At 41.4% G+C, this 22,941-nt stretch overlaps 1 protein-coding gene across 1 annotated transcript in view; it reads right to left on the reverse strand.

Moving 5' to 3' along the window:
- The window catches only part of atp2a2b (ATPase sarcoplasmic/endoplasmic reticulum Ca2+ transporting 2b), a 30,135-nt gene extending 8,134 nt beyond the window's left edge, over positions 1–22,001 (reverse strand). The window contains exons 1-14 of the mRNA XM_079734863.1: positions 21,409–22,001; positions 21,093–21,110; positions 20,911–20,993; positions 19,524–19,628; positions 15,299–15,437; positions 7,984–8,064; positions 6,757–6,842; positions 6,224–6,379; positions 5,776–5,917; positions 5,006–5,172; positions 1,563–1,651; positions 1,360–1,462; positions 1,083–1,214; positions 249–368 (exon numbers count right to left, since the gene is read on the reverse strand). Of these exons, the coding sequence (XP_079590989.1) occupies positions 249–368; positions 1,083–1,214; positions 1,360–1,462; positions 1,563–1,651; positions 5,006–5,172; positions 5,776–5,917; positions 6,224–6,379; positions 6,757–6,842; positions 7,984–8,064; positions 15,299–15,437; positions 19,524–19,628; positions 20,911–20,993; positions 21,093–21,110; positions 21,409–21,526 (1,539 nt within the window). The 5' untranslated portion in view covers positions 21,527–22,001. The remainder of the gene's footprint in view (positions 1–248; positions 369–1,082; positions 1,215–1,359; positions 1,463–1,562; positions 1,652–5,005; positions 5,173–5,775; positions 5,918–6,223; positions 6,380–6,756; positions 6,843–7,983; positions 8,065–15,298; positions 15,438–19,523; positions 19,629–20,910; positions 20,994–21,092; positions 21,111–21,408) is intronic.
- Positions 22,002–22,941: the final 940 nt, after the last annotated feature.

Genomic DNA, 22,941 nt, shown 5'->3' on the forward strand with positions numbered 1-22,941 from the left:
TATAACAGCTAAAGACTTCTTTCCGACTCTTTTGAGGAATGTTCAGATAAACAGTCGTACAAGGCAGATTTGTACAGCACTAATACCAAACAGAGCAGTGCAGTATGGTTGATTTAGGCAATACATTCTCACACAAATCATAATAAAACTTGAATCGACATAAACCAAAATGTGACGACGGAGCGATACATTGCTAGATAAGGGATATGGTGACACTAATGATTCATGATTGACTGCTCATATCTTACCTTGATAAACATCTTGCCGATGGAGGCCCTCGCTTTGTTCGGGGTGCAGTACACAGACATGGACTTCCTGTCTCTGGAGAACTCTAGGGTGAACTCTTTCTTCATCAGCTGCTTGAACACCTGGAGGAGAATCATTACGAGCAGTTAGAAATGGGCTTTTATAGAGCTACCAAAGAAGTCTTTGGAATTGACCATCTTATCTCATTTAATAAGTAGAATTTAAAGCAAGCTTAAGCTTATATAGAGTTACAGGTGTTGGTTCTCTATACAGAGTTACAGATGTTGGTTCTCTATACAGAGTTACAGGTGTTGGTTCTCTATACAGAGTTACAGGTGTTGGTTCTCTATACAGAGTTACAGGTGTTGGTTCTCTATACAGAGTTACAGGTGTTGGTTCTCTATTCAGAGTTACAGGTGTTGGTTCTCTATTCAGAGTTACAGGTGTTGGTTCTCTATTCAGAGTTACAGGTGTTGGTTCTCTATTCAGAGTTACAGGTGTTGGTTCTATATACAGTTACCTGTGTTGGCTCTCTATAAAGAGTTACAGGTGTTGGTCCTCTATAGAGTTGCAGGTGTTGGTTCTCTATACAGTTACAGGTGTTGGTTCTCTATAGAGTTACAGGTGTTGGTTCTATATACAGTTACCTGTGTTGGCTCTCTATAAAGAGTTACAGGTGTTGGTCCTCTATAGAGTTGCAGGTGTTGTTTCTCTATACAGAGCTACAGGTGCTGGTTCTCTATACAGAGCTCTATTTACAGAGGTACAGGTGTTGATCCTCTATAGAGTTACAGGTGTTGGTTCTATATAGAGTTACAGGTGTTTGCTCTACTTACAGAGTTACAGGCGTTGGCTCTCTCAATCTTTGTCAGGCCCTTGAGCTCCGTATCAAACACGTTCATCTTCTCCACCAAGCAGGTGAGGGCTGTCTCTGTGGCCTCTCCCACCTTCTCAAACACACCCTTGGCCTGAAGACAAACACAACATAGACAATATCACATCATGTCCCCCTTGGGTCGAACACCAAAACATCATTTTATGTAATTGGCTAACCAAAAATTTAATATAAAAAGGTTTTAATCCTTTATTAATATTCAGCGATGAGGAACTGACCTCGTTGAAGTCCAGCGATGAGTCGTTGCACAGTGCGCAGATAGAAGCCAGCTCCACCAGGGCATCATACTGGGAACACTGGACTTGTTTACCATCATGGAACCTAGACAGCGAGCACATGTTAGAAAGCCGGTCCACTTCTTACTGTAAAAACACATTGTGGGATGTACACCAAGAAGTATAGATTGTAGGTCGATACTTACACTTGTCCTTCGGGGGCGTATGTGGAGCCGGTCACAGTGAACTCTTTGAGAGAGCAACCATCCCCCTCTACTTTGTCCATGATGAACATCTAGTGAGATTGAGAGAGAGGGTTTTTTAATGTCAGGACATTTAGTTAGGTAATCCCACACTATGAGGAGACTGAGGGGGCCCAGGTAGGTTGTGTCCCAGCACTCAGATGGAAAGGTTGAGACACAGCAGGTTGATGCAGTCAACAGCCACAAGGTAGCAGCAGACCACTGTGCGGCTCAGGCAAGACGTCAACCGAATAACAATACAGAGCGCCGAGGCTGAAACTCAACAGGCACTGAACACCCGGGTGGGCAGACCCAATAGATGTCATCTGGAACAAAAAACACACAGAGCACGTATCCAAAATAAGGCCAACGACCGAGACAGGGCAGTCTTATAGGCTAGTGAGGGAGTGCTTATTGGATGCATATTCATCTGTACCTTCACAATTGCTCTGTAAGCAAGTTGTGATTGTGAATCCAAAATAAATATTTGAGCTTTTAAAGCACTATATAGGAACATGTTACTGTGTGCTATACTATAACAATAGCTTGCATGCGTGTAATAAGCAGTGGTCAACCATGGTAGCAATGACAGGACAGCATATACAGCCCAATATGAACATGGAAGGAATGGAAAAAGAGATAGATACTACAGCGTGGGCATAAGACCAGTATAAAAAGGGAACACACACGCATACACAGTGGGCTGTAAGGGATAACCCTACTGCCTACACACACACACACACAATACAACTAGCAGTGGGCTGCAATGAATAGAGAGTGGTAGAACAGGAGGGGATAATACGCGAGACGCATCTAAAATACAAGCTGCTGGACCTCAACCTGCCCTTTAAAATCCCTGACACACACTCACTACACTGAGACCTTATCGTACCGATCAGACAAAGGGGGTGTGGTTGGAATTATTAAAGATTATGCACCATTTAAAAAAAAGAGTGCATGTTGAACCAGCAGAGTGGAACATGTGAATCTACTCTGATCTGAGCCACTAGCAGCACTGAGACACATTGTTACCAAGGAAGGCTCGCTGTGCCTTCAGGTTTAACTCGTTTCTAAAAGACTACATCCTAATAGGGCATACTGAGTGTAAGGAGAGGGAGAGACGCACGCACGCACGCACCACGAGAAATAATAAATCTCAAACCTCAAGGTCAGTTATGCAACCACTGCTGGTATTGCTGCAAGTGACTGACTGCTGCATACTGATCAGCAGTGTTTCAGAGATGAGGTGGAGGGAATGTATTCAGAAATACTGAAATAACCACTTTGAAGCTTAGTATAATCGCCACATTTCCTGGACCAGTATCAGTTTTTCTACATGTGCCCAAACGGAAAAAAGGCGAGAGATGCGCAATGGGTAATATACAGTGATAGAGGTCTTTTATCCCTTTTCAGTGTTTAAATGAAAGAGGAACAGGATTGCTGCCAGTCTGAGGTTATTAATGGCTTCATTTATAGCTTTTGTTATCGGGGGAAACAGCCTTTGGTCAATTTCAATTTATGGTCCCTGATTCATTTTGAACCTTTTCAGCCAATAAGGAATAGCCAGAATATAATTTCATGCGATAAATTATTATTTCATGGGGACATTTGACTGTCATTAAAGATCTGTAGCCAATACGTCGTTTTTTTTTACCGATACAATCCCGATTTCAGAGAGGGGAAATTAACAAAGTAAATTATGTTATGTATTATGAACAGATTTTCTATCGATTTAACTATGAAAGATAGCCTCAGAAGACCAATCTTGCCTTGATTCCGTTGAAAGCCTATTATTGATAGGATCAAGCCAATATTGATAGGATCACTCAGTGCTTGGGGGGGGACTTCAACTTAATGACAAACACTGAGTGCCAGGGTTGACCAAATAAAAGAATGGCAGGGCCTTTGGAAAGTGTAGCACTTTACGGATAAATTAAAAGGTTTTACCCAAAATAGACTGCATAACAATGTTGAGGATGAACATAAAACTGAACGGAAGGCATCTCAGATTAGAATATGTCTATGCTTCAAACGGTTCCGGCAAGAGCGAAGAAAGCAAGAACGTCACTATGATTGGCTGAACAGTTTAACAACGCAAGACCGCAGTCGTATTTGGAGATCGATTACTGCCCTGCCTTTATGCCAGCCTCCATCAACAGTTTTTGAACGTTACACTCGGCTCTAATACTGAGAGGGTATGCGTCTGCCAGGGCTGTGCTGAGCTCTGCATCTGGGGAGCAGTTTATGTTCTTGGCTGCATCCAAGACCTTCTCCGACAATTATAATGGTGCCAGCTATAATTGAGCTTGTGGCACACTTCAGAGACACGATCGGTCATTATCATGTTCATGCCACGCGTACTAGCTTAAAAAAATGTTTTATCACAGAGTTGCCGTGGGGATAACACCTCTCACACCACCATCCTTGAACCCTCAGCCTAAAAAGCATTTTTTTCATTATCTCATAGATAATGAAGGTGGGGGGGGGGGGGGGGGGGGGGCAAAACATCAACCTCCAGGCCATATATATGTTACATCTGCACAGGATAATTAATTGAATCAAGGCAACATTACACCACACATCCAATCCAATCAAACCACCTGAGAACTTAGTGCCATGTGGTTTTCCAATCTAATTTAAATTAGGCTGGCATACAAACTAACAGCTTTCACTATCCTTTATTAGCCGTTAAACATCAATGGTGCCTGGGGATAAAGCCCTGGTGTCAGCGAAAGGCTGTCAAGCCTGCTTTACTGCTCAGCAAAAAGTTAATACTCTTAACTGATTGTTCTCCATCTGCAGCGACGCAGCCAACAGTTGCTCCTTCTGATGCACAGTATTTGAGAGACTAATCAATTACATGAAGTGTTTGGCATCTGCATTAGAGGAAAATGCCATTACCACCATTTTTGTGAAGACGTTTAAATTATGTTTTAGAAAATTCTGACCCTTGAATTCCCCCCCCCTCTCAAGCTAATTTATCTTTCATTGCAGATCATCTGTTCATGCCTATTTATGAGATTGGTCTGACTGAGTAACGGTCTGGAGAAATGCCTTCAAACGGACGATAAAGCGAAACACAAATGCTGTGCGTCAGGCCATTTACCTCTTGGTACAGAGCTGACTACCATCTGGGAATTAGACGATGACAGAATCGCACCACAATGGGGCATGTCAAGACCTCTGCCACCGCTCAACAGAAAAGGGCCATCATTATTTGAAAATAACAAGGTTGTTAAAAGTTACTCTTAAAGCTCTCCACTGCTAAACGGAGAAAAAAAACAAAAAAAACAAAGACAAGCCTTTTGGATTTGGACACACGAGAAATTTCCGATCTCCCAATGTTCAAGCCGGTCACTTTCTGCCTGCTTTTCCTCCGGTCTCCTCTAGACCCGTCCTTCTCTCACCCTGCAGACAGACATCTGGTTGGTGGTGAGGGTGCCCGTCTTGTCGGAGCAGATGACGGAGGTGCAGCCCAGGGTCTCCACGGAGGGCAGGGACCTGACGATGGCGTTCTTCTTGGCCATGCGGCGGGTCCCCAGGGCCAGGCAGGTGGTGATGACGGCAGGCAGACCTGGACGGAGACCACCAGGGAAACCAGGGCTGTAAGATAAGCAGGGCTGACTTGTTCTGGTAGAGTGGGAGATATGCCCTTGTTCCAACAAATTCTCATTGGTCGGACGATCACTGGTGTTCTTAATGAGTAAAGTGTTTCTTCATCCATTATTTTCAGGGGGCTGGGGGACTTTTGCAGAGCAATGTATTTAAGGGTGAAAAAAAAAAAATATATATATCTTACTCAATAAATGTATTTGGTTATGATTTCCAAATGCTTATGATTTCATAGAATATAAGACGAAGAAAGTTAAACCCTCCGTTTTCTAACCTTTGAATTCGCCCAACCTAAGGAAGACTGCTAGCCGGAACTTACTGAACATTTACTCGCCTCCAAACTAACGGACACCTTGCCAAAGACGTCGTCGGTCTAGCAACATATTTTAAAAGGGACGACGAAAACAAAACAAAAGTATAACACCTCAAAACGCTGGAAAGGCTCTGGGTTTGAACGCATCAGAAATGCCATCTTGGAGCGCATCGCAACGCCATCCATTGCAAGCCATAATATTAAAAACACAGAACGAGACTTCAGACCCATTCTTCAGATGTTGTGGCTTACCCTCTGGGATGGCCGCTACGGCCAGAGCCACTGCGATCTTGAAGTAGTAGACGGCCCCGCGGATCCAGGAGCCTCCGTGGACCGGGTCGTTGAAGTGCCCGATGTTGATCATCCACACCGCGATGCAGATCAGCGAGATGACCTGGAAGAGGAAATGTATATGCTATGAAAGCGCTTTATTATTAAAAATGGTCTCTCGCCATTCACTACCATACATATAGTTTATAGGGACAGCGAAAGGGGAGGGACTTAAGATCTCTGCCGATTAAACATTTGTATTCTATTTTTAGTCTACTGACAACCTTAAATTGATAATTAATAATCCATTGCCATTACACTACAGTGGAGAAGTCAGAAAAGTAAAAGTCATCTTTGTTGAAAAAAAAAGCAAAGGTATGGGAAATATTTCGACTTGTTAGATTCAACCTTTTTGAAATCCAAAGGTCACCTTGGAGAGCTGCTCCCCGAACTCGTCCAGCTTCTGCTGCAGAGGCGTGCGCTCCTGCTCCGTGGCCGCCATCTCGTCACGGATCTTACCAATCTCTGTGTTGACACCCGTCGCCACGACAACGCCGATGGCCTTGCCGGCGGCGATGTTGGTGCCCTGCGGAGAAGAGAGCAGCCGAGAGATAAAAGAACAGCAGTTAGCAGTTTTGCCAAAATACATTAGAACCTGTTGAATTCTGAGGTCAGGCACACAGAAATGTCAGAAGTTACACAAGTCATATTTATCACTGTCACATACGCTTTCACAAAGATGTGATGTTTTACAGTGCAAGGCCTCTCATGACATGTGTTGTATTTAAGGCAAATTAAGACTTAATAATATAAATTCAAGCCCAGTAGATAGAGATGACCTGGAGGGCGTGTTGTTGAAGGAGATTGGGTCACAGCCAGACAGAGAGGGAAGAACGAATGGGCGGCGATAGAGGAGATAAAGGATGGTTAACCCAGTCCAGTGTTGGTGCTGAAGGGACTCACCGAGAAGAGCATGTTCTTTTTGTCCTGGTTTACCGCACGGGGGTCCGGCACCGGGTCCGTGTGTTTGATGACGGACACAGACTCTCCTGCAGGGAGTAGTAAGAAATAAGACTTGGGCAGGAAGAAAACGGGGAGACTTGGTATAATTGTCTCACAAAGCCGTGTCCCTGCCGTGCAATCTCAGAGCTTTGCACAACGTTCAAACCACCGATTTGCTTTGGAATTGTGCAGAGCAAATCGTTTTGCCCAAAATGTGTCTATAAACATGCCGTTTATAGACAATTATTTTGGAAATCGCTCTGGCTCATCTTTCATGACAGCAGGTGAGTAGCTAGTTACTTTCACACAAAGCAGAATGAATAAGCTGAGCCTTGCTAATAGATACTCTTGTAGTTTCAAGTCATGGGATGTGTTCATGAATCATGACTAGTGTATGCCTACAATTGTTTGTGCAAACCTAAAAAAAAACACGCAAAGAAAACACAGGGTGTGTGTGTGTGTGCGTGCGTGCGTATGTGACAGCCAGTAGCAGCAGCAGGCTTTGGGGGAAGAGAGAGTGAGAGAGACGTGTGTGTCAAAACCCGTGCAAGGAACACACTGCTCCAACGGGATAACAGAGATAGCCTCAGACTATACGATATAACCATGAAAGGGAAGAAGAAAGGAAAACACTACAAAAATACCAATTAAGGCGGTGCAGTCAGACTGGGAAACCTAATGTTGAGAAGATTTTCATAAACCTCCCGTCTGTATTCATCGGCTGCTTTAAGCATCATCTCTGCCACTAACAGGCAACCCATCCCTGCATCCATCTTGTATTCATCAGTCCGTCTTCTCATCTCTGCTTTCATCGGCCTCTTTTCTTATCGGTAATGATGACCACAGGGTGCAACAGGTAGGGCTAGGCGATTCGGCCTAAAAATAAAATCTGATTTTTTCAAAACAAACCGATTTTTTTTTCTATAAATGACAAATATTATTTATGATTTATGATGATTAACAAAAGCAAAATAAATAACACACATCTCTCACTCTGCTGCTTGCCTCAGTTTAAGATTCTGGAATAAATGTGTCGTGCTGCTGCTTTTGGTTGCCACAGACTTTAGGCAAACTCGGTGAAATCCACCCCCGGGCCCAGTGCGACCCACCCCCTGGCCCAGTGCGATCCACAGGGCCTAACCGACAGACCTGTAGCATGCACAGTGAACAAGAGGAGGAAGTGGTTACCTGTGAGAATAGACTGATCCACTCGCAGTGTGGTGGACTTGATAGACGATATCCGGATATCTGCGGGGACTTTGTCACCAACTGTTAACCAAGAGAAAAATACAAATGAGAATCTTTTTATTGTCATACAAGTGCAACATAAAGAACAAGAGACATTTCCTCCTGAGAGGCTAAACAATATAATACGCATTGAGGAGTAGAATTTAAAATACGGGGAGATGTGCAGCCAGGCTGTCACAGTGTAAACAGCAACTGTTGAGCATAGTTTTTGACACGCAGGCAAGTAAATCGCCCGTGCACACACAAACACAACAGCAGGCTTGGCAGCGGCAACACCGGCGTTGTGGGGACAGCTCATGCTTCTTGCGAGTAATAAAATAATCAAACTATCTGTTACAGCGCGGCTCCATGTGAGCAATGGATAAAACAATATTAATGTTCCACTCGACCCGGCGTCGGACGGAAATAGATGGCCGCTCATTCTTTCCACTAACAGAAAGGCCGGGGGTAAATCACAGTAAAACGAATTCTCAATGTAAACAGCGCCTCGATTTCCATACATGCGTTTGCACATCCCGGGGTGGACACCGACAAGGGGGCCTATTTAAGCCAGGGACGTTTGTTAGCTTTGTTTGAGAGTTGCAGAGCAGCTCTGGGGCATGCCTGGATAGACAGTTGAGATGATAACCCGTCAGAGGACAATTCTTTTCATGTTATGCTTTCATAGGCTAAAGGTTCCTCATCAGACATATCAGCTACCAGGCGTTATGTTGCTCCCCCTTGATAATGTCATAATGAAACCTATAAGGAGGGTAAGCTAGTTGTCATTATCGGATACTATCCCCCAAAAAAATGTTTACGCATTAATCTAAGAAAGTCACTACTATCTCCGCTTATTAACACAAACAAGACATGAATTTATTCTTCCGACAGCACTTGCATGATTTTGATGCTAGCAGGTAGAGTAGGGTGCACTCAGTGATCTCTGGCAAATTTTGTTAATCTAGAGATGCAATCTTTTTTCCCCATTGATTAACAGATTCAAAGAGTAGGTCTAATTTCTTTCAACCAATATCTTTGGTACACTACTTTTTCTAATACAGACCATGAGTCAACAAATGTCGCTGTTTCCTCTTAATTACCAGAAACAAACAGTGCAGCGGTTCAAAAGATGTGCCAGAGTAGAATGTAAGCTTTTGCTGACAGCGTCATGCAGCTTTTAAATGCAGCAAGGTAAAAGCAATAAAACCATCAGCCAGGGAGCTTAGGCAAGAGCCCTCTCCACAGAGGATAGAGTGGTGACCCGCATGTAAACCAAACCCTAGGCCCCTGCAATGACCTTCTCTATTAAGACACACACACACACACACACACGTACGTGTGTGTGTGTAAGGGGGGGGTTGCATTAGAAGCGAGAACAAGGGATTAGAGAAGACCTGCAGAACACAAGTCCAAAAATGGGAAAACTATTTTGATCAGTTGTAATGCATGCGCAGCAAGAGAGTTGGGGGGGCTTTCCAAATGGAGGTTCTGTGGCCAGGAAACCGCTTCCATTCCCGAGGGTTTTAAATGGCTGATATATACCCCTTACGATTCTTCTCATTGAGAATTCTGAAACAGATTAGAAAACACTGCCTGAAGTTTCAGTACACTATTTGTGAGAACCATTCCTTCTTGCCATTTCAGATGGATGGTGCGTCTACCGTTTCGTAGTATAGGGGCTCTCGACTGTGTGATTTATGTAAAGACAAAATGTAGGTTGAATTCTATCAATCAGGAACGAAATCCGACCTCACACACTAACACTGCCTCCTCCAAATTAGACAATGTGTCAGAGTGAAGAAGAAAATGTTGAAAACATGCCAACATCTCCCTCATTGTGTGGGCTCTTACAGCAAGCAAATTTAAAGCTTATTTTAAAGTCTATAAAATAATAATACAACCTGACCTGGAGCGGGCTTTGGATGATCAGATACTGCACTGGCATCCACTGATTAGGAACAACTTTGAGCGCGGAATGGTTGTTGCCATGGAACAGATTTTAATGTACTGGATATCACTGTCTCCCACTGGCTTTTGAAGGTGGCGAAATACGAAATACATTCAAAGAAAATACCATTCTTCCACCAGCAGTATTCATAAACATGTGTTCAATTCACAAACTATATTAAAGAGAACTGCCTTAATTGACACATTCGTATTGTACATATGCATTCTTTAACAGTGGATTTATTTAATTTGAGGCTCTAAACCTACTACACTTTGATCCACATTACTGGCATCAAATCGTAGCCCTGGGTTTAGTTTCAGATGTAATCAGATGCTGTGCTATGGCCATACATTATCACAGTGCTACCTAATGATAATGAACTATGTGGTATTCACTTTAAAGCATGACATTGATTGTATTCTAGCTTTAGTCAATCTTACCAAGTAGTAGGCAAATTCATTATTTCATTTGCAACACAATCTCACAGCTGCTAACATGTTTTTGTTAGCCAGATTACACATTAAATTCCTTATAATTGTGGAGATATACTCCGTTTAGAATTGGGTAGGTTAATACAGCAAAAAACCCTGAGAAAGAGGCCTAGTGATGAAAAGGTTAATACCAAATATGGGCGTTTTCTAGCTTGGGTGCTATCAAAAACAACGTCATTAACATACTTCCATCATACTAGATAAAAGGTCTGCAGACCGTCCAGGCTTTAGAGCCATGGGAGAGTGGTTATATAAGCTAGTTATATAATCTCTGCCATGACAATTAACCCACAAAAAAGCTCAGGTAATAGGCCCTAGAGTAATAGTGGATTACATTCCCAATATAAACCAAGAGTTCAGAAAGGAGGTCAAGGCGTAGCCTAACCTAAATTTACTGACAATGAGAGCATGAAGGCATGAGTTCTACATGCAATAAACATACATTGTCATGAAAGAGTACCAAACACTTTGTCATACCAAAACACAAAACAGAACTTGATGTTTGCTAGCATGTGACAAAGTGGGAAAACAAAGATTGGGATTCAGTCTCATAACAAAAGCTTCATTGTGTAAAGAACTTCTCACTCAAAACTTGAAACTGATGGTTTTCAGACCAATCCCCCATATTCACAAATGATGGTAAATTAAGCTCCTTCCAAACACACCAGGAAAGACCATCCAGCTTAAAAAAGGTAATCTCTCCATTTTACAAAAACAGACTTTTTAGCTGACAATGAAAATGACAACTAAATTAGCCAGTAAGGCCCAATGTGGCAGTATCATCATCCAAACAGGATTAACAACAAAAGGATGCACAACCTCGAGGATTTCCCCATTAATGTACAATGTTTTATTATTGTATAGTATGTCTGAACTCAAATCTTTGAACAATTAAGGAACATAGTCTTTAATGGTTGAATCGTTGTGTCGGAAAATGTGTATTTCTAGAAGCTTTCTATAGGGAGGATGAGGGTGCAAAATGAGTGATGTCTCAGCATTGCGTGGCTTTTAGGAGGGAAAGGCCTATAAATTACACCATGTTTCTTCTGGTGTTGACTCAGTTTCCTGTATGCAATTTTCTGTGTTACGTTTTGCTTTCAATAAATGTCCCTATTGTTTGCTTGATCACCCCTTTATGAAATGGCTGTGGCACTATCCAATGATTTTCTGTTTGAAGTAGAGCACAGACCGTGAGTCTACAAGGATACACAATGTCAGGAAGAAAGACGTCTAGTTCTGTAACCGACTTCTATTTCTGGTTTCCCCTAGAAATGACTTACAACTATTTGACTAATAGCCAACATCCCTAATTCTAATGACGCATGGTTTAAAAGCTTTGTGGTCTTATTCTACTACATGACATGTCACATTATCGGTTAAAAGCACAGAGGACATATGACACCTATCGAATGTTTCTGCAAAATATGTGCACACAACGGTTCCTAAAAGATACCGTCAGTTCCTCCGCTTTGTTCACCTCAAATGTTTCTCACTCCCAGGCTGCATGGCTTAAGGAAGTCTTGTTACATGTTACACACATGTTACATGTTACCTTTGCAGAATTCAGAGATGAGGCGCATGTCAAGACTCAATTTTTTAATAGTCGCACTAGGAAAGACAATACCTAAATGAATAGTCTCATCACAACTCCTAGGGCTCCAATATCTCCCTTGCTAACACATAGGCATCTGTTAACATAGCAACCATGACATGGACAACCGCTACAATACCGCTACTCACCCTATTGCCTTCATTTGCATTTCCTCAACATGTAACTCATCCTGACATCAATCGTTGGTTACATCCACAGACTATTCAGTGGGCCGTGTTATCTTATCCTTGGAGCGCTGACCAATCGCCCTGAATCACATTTGTTTCACCATAGTCTGTTTTTGTAAATACTGTCTGTGCGGGCCGTGATTGGTCGTGCCTGCATGTCGATCAAGACCTCTTCCTGACAGGTAGGCATTCTTGACAGTTAATCACTGTGTTCCAGACTTGCCGTTAGAAAAGGCTGCCTCAGAGAAAACCATTGCAACAACCATAGACACCTGACACAATGGGAACCACCACTACCATCTGATACACTTCAGCACATTTTAACAAACGAGAACCACATATCCTGGAGGTTAAAGTGACACGACAAGTGCATGAACACATTTTTGAAAAAACAAACTTCAGAGGGCGGTTTATTTTATGCCCATGCTACCATGTGGCCTACAGCTTCCTGGGTCTTTTTCACACAGTCTGCAGCACTCAAGGGACTCTCCTGCTGTTCTCATGAAAAGGAAGTTCATCGGAGCAACCTCCAGTTTACACAAATAGACATCACACTTTATATGCATGTTTTCTTTTGATTTCTGTTAACAACAGTGGTAACCCCTATGGGTTTCCCATGGAAGACTGTGGGGCTCCGTGAAGAAAAGAATGTGTAAAGTCAAAGTGAGCGATGCAGTTAGTGAGTGATTGTCCGAGGCTTAAAACAAGAGACAGGGACAAGAGGAAGGGACCGGCAACAGAGATAAAACACAGATGGATAACTTGATTGAGGACAGGAGACAGACTTATCAGACACTCTTAAACACATGGGAAAAGAGTGGCCATCTGGAGGACAAATTAATTATCATTCCAAATCTGTGGCCTTTCTAAATGGTACTTCCTGCCTTTCTATTCCCCCAGGCGACAAAGTGAACGTTGACAACCTCTGAGAAGATAAATCCACCATCCAGGCAGTGTTGGGAGCCAAGATGGTAAAAAAAAAAAACTGGATGTGGCTATAAATATATATATTTAATGGCTGGCCCCAAATGTTAAAAAACCCAAGTAATCCTTTATTAGTTTCGTGGTGAGATACTTTTTAAATACTTCGATACCACTTTGACACCTTCCATTCGATCGTCAAGGTTGACTGAGCGGTTGACAAAGAAATCTGCAGTGTGGGAAGACTAAAAACTTAGTGGAGGTAATGCTATTTATTCAACTGTTCTAGGGTTCTCCTAAGGATTTCTTAGGGGGAAAGATAACCGGTAAAAACTATTTGTAGCCAGGCATTCATGCTATGCCATTTGAAAAAGAATGACATGAATACGATTTGCTTAACTCTCGTGGTTAGTGAACACACTTAGTTCTTACAAGCAAGCAGTTTGTAAGACTGTGTGTGTGGAGCCAATTCAACAAAGAAATGCACAACATAATCCGTTTGAATATTGAAATTTGGAAAGATGGTCCCAGTCAGCAATGCCTGATATAAGACAGCCTACTTCAAATAAAAGCACATTCTCCATTTAGAGTTTGGTTCCTGCAAATTCCGTAACATATTTTTTCCCAATCATTTACTTCACAGGAATTCAGTCCAATTGCCCAAATAAGGTTGCTGTGTATCAACCTAAAATGATAGCTGACCGTTGGATGTACATTTTAAATGGCTTGAAGCCTTTTAAGCAGGCATGACCATTGTGAAATATAAAGCTTAAAAAACAGCCTCATCCAAATGATTATGCATTGTCATTTTAGTTTGTTATAGGCCAATCTTATACGGTGTTCTTCCTGGAAAGTGTTTTAGGGCAGCATGTTAGTGAGGAGTTCTCTGGTTTCCACTACTGAAAGGGTAAACGTACTGGGACCTCTCTCTTCCAGGAATAGGCTTCTCAGAGTACCATGTGCCTTTGTCTGCTGCAGAACACCTACGGATTCAGATTCAGAAAACTTTACGGCCCACTAACAGGGTGACAGATTACAGTCTTTGACGTCACATTTAAAAAAGGTGACTGCCAGATAAATCCATATTAACGATTATTTTTATACCGTGACGTCAAGTACGCTCAGAAAACAACGCAAACTGCATTTGACCAAGTGTATGGCAAGCTCCTCCCATAAAAAAAAGGGTTGTTTCTTTTCTTTTACTGACTTCATCATTAAATGGATATGACTATCCGTTTTACTTGCATAACCTGGTTTTGTCAGGCCACTGCGGCCTATTTACCAATGTTTGTCTGGAATTATCTACAGAAGACACCTTAATAAATGCAGGTGAGTTTTTTCAGCAGTGGGTCGGCAACACAGCCAAAAATAGACCATGAATGATTTGAGAGAACAAACGCATTCATAAAAACACAGTTCTTTAAGTACTAAAAGAGGCTATCTCGGAAAGGAGCGCCCAGCTCTGACTCAGCCAAAGCTCTGTTTGAAAAATACTAGACTCAATACAAACATACAGGAGTGGTTGCCAGTCTGGCACCCAGGGATTAAGCTTGCCTGGGACCCCCATGCATCAGAGAAGTCCTGATATTAAACTGGCTTGCCTTCAACAGGAACCACGAAAAAAATAGGTTCCCCTGGTTGGCAACTATTAAAGGACAAAATGGTTTATCAGCAAACCAAATCTGGCTACCTACATTTAACGCTTCAACACATAATACTACATCTAGAGTTTAACCATTTCAGGAAAATAAAACAAAAAATAATTCATGCTCAACCACAAATGTATCCCAGAGGCTTGCTATGACAGGCCACTTTGCACGTTAGCAATGCCGTCATACATCATCAAGACTCTTCTTACTCTTAGCTGAACTGTGCTCCACCAGGCTATGAGTTCAGGAGATCAAGGAGCAACCGAGTTCAGGGAATAATGCACAAAAGTTTTTTATTTACAGATGCAAAAAAATATATTTCAGGGGATAAGTAAGACCGTACATCAATGTTAAGGTTTTGGGCACCCTGAACATGTTACAAGGCCTCCGATAGTCAAGATAATATACAACACAGCAACAATTCCCATGGGTCTAAAAGCACATATTTTGGTTTACTACTATCTTAAGAATATTTAGCATCTTACCAGCAATCTCCACAATGTCTCCAGGCACGATGTCCCTGGCCTTTATCCTCTGGACACTCTTCCTGTCCTGGCGGTAAACCTTCCCCATCTCTGGTTCATACTCCTTCAGCGCTTCTATGGCATTCTCTGCATTGCGCTCCTAAAAACACAATTAAAAAGGGTGATGTGGGTAAGAGTCGAGAGGGGTAAAGAAAGTAGCGAAGACAGCAAAATTTCAAACGAAACCACAAAAATGTTCCCTCCCTCTCTGGTTTTCTCCGCCATTGAGAAGTGTTGGATTCAACATATGGACTAGATTTGTCATTCTTCCTCTATAATCCCATTTGAATTTCATTCCTTTTTAATATAACAATTTTTAATGTTAAAATGTTGCCTATTATTTAGAATTAGTATGTACCTATACACTGTATACATTATGTTTTGTGGGTAGCCAAACACTAGCAAAACCATTGTGATAACAGGCAGGGTTGGATGGTCTATATTTGTTTAATTTGCTTCACCCGAGCCGGTAAGACTGGAAGATCATTATTTATGTAAATGTAGGACTAATTGCTGGTTTTCGTGCCACAATATAGATCACAGGATTCAACAAAGCCTAAATGGGACACCACTTCATTACAGGATCTCAACTCCCACATGCATGACTGGCCTAATTAATACCCCAGTCATAACACTTAAACATCCCTCATTTGGTTGTACAACAAGTCCGCAAATATTTGGCCCAGTCATGTTCATGACAAGTGTCATTATTTAGTTTTAACAGTGAGTGTCAAAACTAAATAAAAAGGGACTTCAAACTGCCAGCGACCAGGTCTGTGCAGACACAGTCAATAGGACTGCCGAAAACCAGTTAGAATCCAATTAGAATCCATTCATCATCTGAAACGTAAGGGTATTCGGTTAAAGCCCCTGCCGATGATACCTCGATGTCATTATCATTCACCTGCACCGCTTTTGTTGCACCAACCCTGCTTGCTGTGAGGCACACAATATTATTAGCACAACCATTTAATGGACCCATAAAATACAGGACTGCAATGCTCTGGATGGTTGTAAGGACCTTCTGGGAAGCAGTCATCCATATACTTTCTTTTGAAGAACATTCAAGTTCTCAGTGGCTTAAGAACATGTTCGAGGCATTAAAAATAATTTAGTCATTTTACAAAGACACACAAATCGATTTGCTGAGGCTGAACTTTCAAATATAAGGTATGTTTTCGATCATCAATAAATCAAATGCTTTATTTAAAATTAATGTATACTGCAAGCAGTCCTGCAGTATACATTACAAGTATTCACAGCCCACGCGCACCGCCGAACCCAGTGATCGCCCTTTCTTAGCGATTCTTTCTCAGGTGGCATTGTGATTGGTTGAAACAGAATTGTGACACTGAAAAGAAAAAAATGTATCGACACGATTCTGCAGCAGAGGTTTCCGCTGACTACAATTCACGCAGGAAAAGATAAGCACAATGAATTGACAGTGTATCCCCTATATGCCGCTGCTAGGTGCTGAATTTCTTTTTTTTAACAAGGAGAGCTTCAGCTTATCTCTTTAAAATACAAATGTTATATTATTTTGCGCTACGCAAAATAATATAACATTCCGTACTCTACGGACGCTGGATATGCGCTTCATATCCAGGTCAATTCACACACTTGAGTAAAGCATATAAAAGGAGAGGAGAGGAGAGCTCCGTCTTATCTCTTTAAAAAACGAATGTTATATTATTTTGCGCAACCGACGCTTCATATCCAGGTCAATTCACACACCTGTGAGTAAAGCATACAAATGGAGAGGAACTTCCGTAAAGTTGGAAATAAATTGGCAGATTCAGAGTTTGCGGTTCAATAGATCATCAGTGAAACATCGTTGCGACACAATTGACACCTCTAGCTAAATGTAGTAACCTGGAGAACCAGCTACAACATTGTTTTCCTCCAAACGAGCCGTCTTTATTGAACGGTGAAGTGCATTGGCTTCTATGAGCTGTAGGCTTTCCGCCGCGAGTTTAGGGACTGTCTGCATAGTGTGAAACTGAAAACGACCACAATGGTAAAATTTCAATAGCGACGCTATTATTGAGTCTAGAGCCCCAAAACCTGTTCCATATGGTCCTACTACAACCTTCAGTTTAAAAAAATATATCTCATCAAATTTTTGAGGATTTTTCATTTAGGAACAATTTCAATAGGGTTGCCATTATTGACTCTAGAGCCCCAAAACGTTTTCCATAGAGGCATGGCCTCTTTATGGTCCCACTAAAACCTTCAGTTAAAAAAAAATATATCTCATCACATTTGAGGATTTTTTTTTTTAGGAAAAATTTCAATAGTGTTGCCATTATTGACTGTAGAGCCCCAAAAGGTTTTCTATATAGGCATGGGCTCTTTCTGGTCTTTCTGATCTTGAAAAATATATCTCTACTTATTTTTAAGGAATTTCTTTTTAGCATTTTTTTTAAGCAACAATTTCAGTAGTGTCACCATTATTGACTCTAGATCCCCAAAACTTGTTCAATAGAGGGTTGTTAATTTATGGTCCCACTACAATCTTTGTGATGGGGAGAGGGGAGGGAGTGGAAAGACGCATTGGTTGGAGGCACAGACCTTTTCGATTGTTGCAGTATTTGTGTTATGTGATGTTTGTTAAATAAATGTAAATAATTGTTTAAAAGATTATACTTGTATTATATTCAATCTCTCCATATTTCCCTTTGCTCATTACTGTGCACAAATGTTCTGTATGTACACCCTTCTGGTGCTGGTTGACACATAGAAACCTCCCTGCAGGGTGCGCTTTGCGAGCACAAAAAAGAAATTGCGAGCAGAAAAATAAACATTTCACCTCCGCTGATGCAACTCCATCCTAGGGGAAACACTGAATTGCGTTGTTCTTTTTAACGATTATCCAAAGCTTGAAATAAGGTAGTCAGGCCAGCCCAAGTACCTTGTCGACTAAACTTGAGAATAAGAGTCAGTTTCAGGCAGCCGGTTAGTTGACGGACACTAAAGCAGTCGTCTTTATAATATTTATAATTAAGAGGGTCCATGTCGGTGAATGGTTAAGACTAGGACGTCCCAGGTCAGCAGGGTTAATTAATAACACTACTTCAACCCAGGCCAGCGAAAGTAGGACAGGAAAGGGCTTTCGTTGACTGAAAGAAGGAAATCAGAATGTATAAGGTTGGTCTCGCTGCCCCGAGGGGTCCGTTGGGACACTAAATCTATCCTTACCCTGGATGGGGAACGCTGTGTGGACCCGCAGGCCTTCAAATGAGGTCTATTAATATGTCCTTTTTTCTCCCCCTCTATTCTTTCAGTCACACACTGCAGCCATCAGATTAACTCAAGCACAAGGCAACAACTCAAAGAAGAGCCCTATGGGGAAACGAATGGCATTGTGAAACTCATTTTCAATTTCTCAATTATATTTTTAATTATTTTCTGGGTTCTTGCTTATGCACTGCTATAGCTTGTTGTAGACATAGTTAGCAATGATAGATTCCCTCAAGATAAACAGCTGTGACTGGAGAGCTTAATGCGAGGGATCAGCTCATTAGCCTTTCAGCATCAAGGTGCACTTGGACCAACTGGACACATTCCAAGCTTTGATTGCAATTATGGAATACCAAAATAGAATATATGGCCGTTCCATTCTGGTATGTCTATGTGGAGTTTGCATGTTCTCGCTGGGTTCACGAGGGTTGCCTCCGAGTGCTCCAGTATCCCCCACATAACAGAATAAATGAAAGATAACACTTATTTCAAACTAACTACCCCATACTTACATTTGATTATCAAGTGGATACAACTAAAGTTGAAAGGCAGAACCATTCCTAGGAAATTTTAAGGAAAGTTTGTTAAGCACCCAGGAGAACTGCGACATTGTCTATGTCCAGATGTAAATCAGCCATGATTTCTGTTCAACTCATCCCATTTTGCGGTATAGACACATTCGGTATTATGCAATCGATTGACATGCATGCACTATATTCCAAACAAGTTTTTAGCAGCTCCCATGGCTGTATCTTTGTCTGCCCACCCAGGTAAGCACATCCAGAATCTGTGTTTAGTCGCCATTGCGCAAGCTCACTGCCTTAGTGACTGAGGGGTGCAGTTACAAGTCTGTGATAAGAGATAGGCTGCATTATAGGCAGTCTGTCATATTTGTGCATTGGACAAAGAAAAAGTAAGGTATAGAAGAAGAAAAAAGTATGCATACCTGCCATACTCCTACAATAGCATTTGCTATCAGAATCAGGAGGATCACAAAGGGCTCCACGAAAGCTGTGATGGTCTCCTCTCCTTCTTCAAACCAAGCAAGAACCTACACAAGAAAAATGGTTCAGACCACAGAATTATACAAATACTCATTCACTCTGAAATTGATTGCAGTGGAACTGCACAAGATCATATTATATCAACTTTATTATAAAACTATAAAGAAATGTATATTGACATGTTTGAACAAGGATGCATTATTCACACTACCACGCTTGCATACAAACAAAATACAAAAGAGATGGCAAAAGTTCTAAGATCATGTCATACATGCCCTTTTCAAATACAGCATGTACAATACAAAACTTCCAGGAACAAGTCTATTTTTCTGTAATTTAGTAGGATAGCATACCTTTCCGACTATTATTTTCAAAACCTCCTCAGGCTTTCCATAAAAACCAGAATCGCAAATCATACTGAATTTTTCAGCATTTATTAGACTTGGGAATTTAAATAATAATTCCTGGTGTCAAGATTTGATTCAACCAATTATTATTTGTGATACAGAAAACTCTACCCTGCATTTTCTAACTGGTAGGGCTTGAGGCGTTGAAGTGGGAATACACAATAAAGATCTTGACCAAATCCCCACCAAAATGAATCAGATGCTATTGCTGACATTACAAACTACTATCATGAATAAAGCACAAATGGCATGTGTGAGTATTACACAATAAAAAGGAACAGTGAGTAGTCAGCAGTCGCTTCTCGTTTTTACTAACAATTCACACAGAATTCTTTTAATAATGCAAACAGTGAAATCGGTTAATTTCAAAAGATGATTTGAAATCCAAATGATGACTGATGATCTGTTCCCCAACTAGTGTGGTGGGTGTAGATCCTTAAGAGCCAAACCACAGATCCTTAACATACTACGATTTGAACATGAACGTTTCCCATGTATCAGTGATTTCTATGAATGCCTTGATGATCATTTACCAACGATATGCTACCAGAGCAAGTGCACTCACAATGACAAAATAGAAAAAGTGGAGGTAGGATGTGAAGTGACTATTTGAATTTCAGATATAAACCATGTTCCGTCACTGGACATATTTTAGATCCTTCCAACTCCATGTCCAGGTCACTAGTAGATTGTGTTCTGCACATAGTCAATGAGATTAATATGTCCGATAAACTGAATTACACTTCCCATCTGGAAGAACGCCAGGTTTTTCTGTCCTCACACAACTAACTGTACCTCTTTTGAGGAAATGGTATGCAGCCAAGATGACTCAAATATTTCTCATGTCACTGTAAACCACAGTGTACTGAAGTACGTTTACACATTTCACATAGTGAAATAACACAATATACTTTGTACTTACAAAAGATATGCAGGCAGCGAGAAGAAGGATTCTCACGAGCAAGTCTTCAAATTGCTCAACCACCAGCTCCCAAAGAGATTTACCTATACAAGAAGACATTTTATTGCGATACATCAGCAATCAATACAATTGGTTCAGAATACCACCTATTTTAAATTAATTAAAAATAGTGTCGCACTTACCATCTTCCGCTGGCAGTTCTGCGGTTCACCCCATGGACAAAAGAGAGACAGACATAAATAAATGTTTAGCTATCATTGCACATTCGTTTGAGTTGTCACAAATCTAAAGAAACTTAAAAAGTAAGACACATCTACAAGTGCCGTGTGTCGGACCTCTCATCGCAGAGTATTTCAATATGCAACGTCCACATTAAATCGTGCCGGTTGAGTTGACAATTAGGATAGCACAGAATGTCACCCGTTTAAAAAACATCCAAGTCATGGCCGATAGGGATCTCTAACTCATTCGCTTTTGACCCACAGTGTCAATCCTTACCGTTGGGTCCATATTTCTCTCGCTGTTTCTTGAACTGCTCTAGACCCAGACCGGTGCTTTCATTAACGTTAAAGAAGCTGTAAACTTCTTCCACCGTCTTTGTGTGTGCGTTGTCCATGGTGAATGGTCACTTGAGGACACCGCTTCCCTTCGTCCTACGCCTCCAACCTTCACCTTTGAAGGCGCTTTCTTCCGTTAAATGACACAGTAGCTTGTTTTGAAGTGTCCCGCTACACACTTTGCTTGCTGTTTGGACACCGACACGGGATGGTCGGCTGGTTTGGTGCCCGGACCGAAATTGAATGGTGGTTGCGAAGCTTGAAGGCTAACGGTTAGCACGCTAGCTAAGTAAACGCTGGCTAGCTAGTTGTTGGGATAACTCGCCGGTTTCGTTTTTCTATCTTTGACAGAAATGGTTGAATCCTCACATCCCCACAACGACGACAGGATATTCCTGTGAATATGTGATCCTAAATAATGTGCGCAAGACGCTCATTTAAACATGTGGTTAAGTTCCCGTTAAGATCTCTCTCTCTCCGTCCGCTGTGGTTGACTATTGCGGAATCGCTAGGGTCTTCTTGTATAGGGCACCAATCGCCTCTCTCCGCTGCACCTCTCGCGTGCGTCGCATGCAGTGCTTCGTGTCCGCATGTGGAATCCGCTCATTGGTTGAAAATTCCGGAAATCCCATTATATTCTCTCTCTCTCTCTCTCTCTCTCTAATACTATTGATATATATATATTAATTGTCCATTATCAAAATTAAACATGAAATTACTACATTTATTACAAAATTGTATACATATACCGACATAATAATTTGGTTAAAGGGCAACTGTTGGGACAATTTTGAACGTTTTTTTATGGCCAATCACACTCCGCCTGGTGGTAAAATAGGGTCTCTTTAAATATGATGACGTGACAAGTCATAAATTTCAGGACCTTAAGGGGTCAAACAGTGTTATTGAAATAAGACAATGTCTCTATCCCTATGCTCTGTTAATACCAACAAATCCAATAAGAAGTTTGAATCGAAAGGGATGGGATGGAAAGCTGGAATGATGACCTGTCTCTGTGTCTCTTCTTCTGCTTTTTAAGAGGCTTCTGAACACATAACGGTTCACGTAAATCTAAAACTTCAGCACAAGTTCAAAGGGTTAGGTAGCTGGTATATTGTTACTTTATTCACAGACAGTTTTTATAAAGAGTATTCATTAGAAAGCTATTTTGATACAACATTAATAACGTTGCTTGACAAAGATCGCATAGCTTTATACTTCAATACTTGGTGGTCATTCAGCATTTATGTACAATTGCACATTACTGTTTACTCACTACTTCATTTCCTTCACTGGCTCCCTGTCCACCATAGAATACATTTTAAGATACTGCTACTAACATTTAAATAAAAAAAAAATGTACCTATCGGACTTACTAGTCAAATACACCCCTATAAGAAGTCCCAGATCCTCTCTTACTGGCTGTTCCCAAAACTAAACACAAATCTAGAGGAGATAGGGCATTTGCTGCTGT

The sequence above is a fragment of the Pollachius pollachius genome (assembly GCF_949987615.1).
Source record: "Pollachius pollachius genome assembly, chromosome: 4".
Classification (NCBI taxonomy): domain Eukaryota; kingdom Metazoa; phylum Chordata; class Actinopteri; order Gadiformes; family Gadidae; genus Pollachius; species Pollachius pollachius.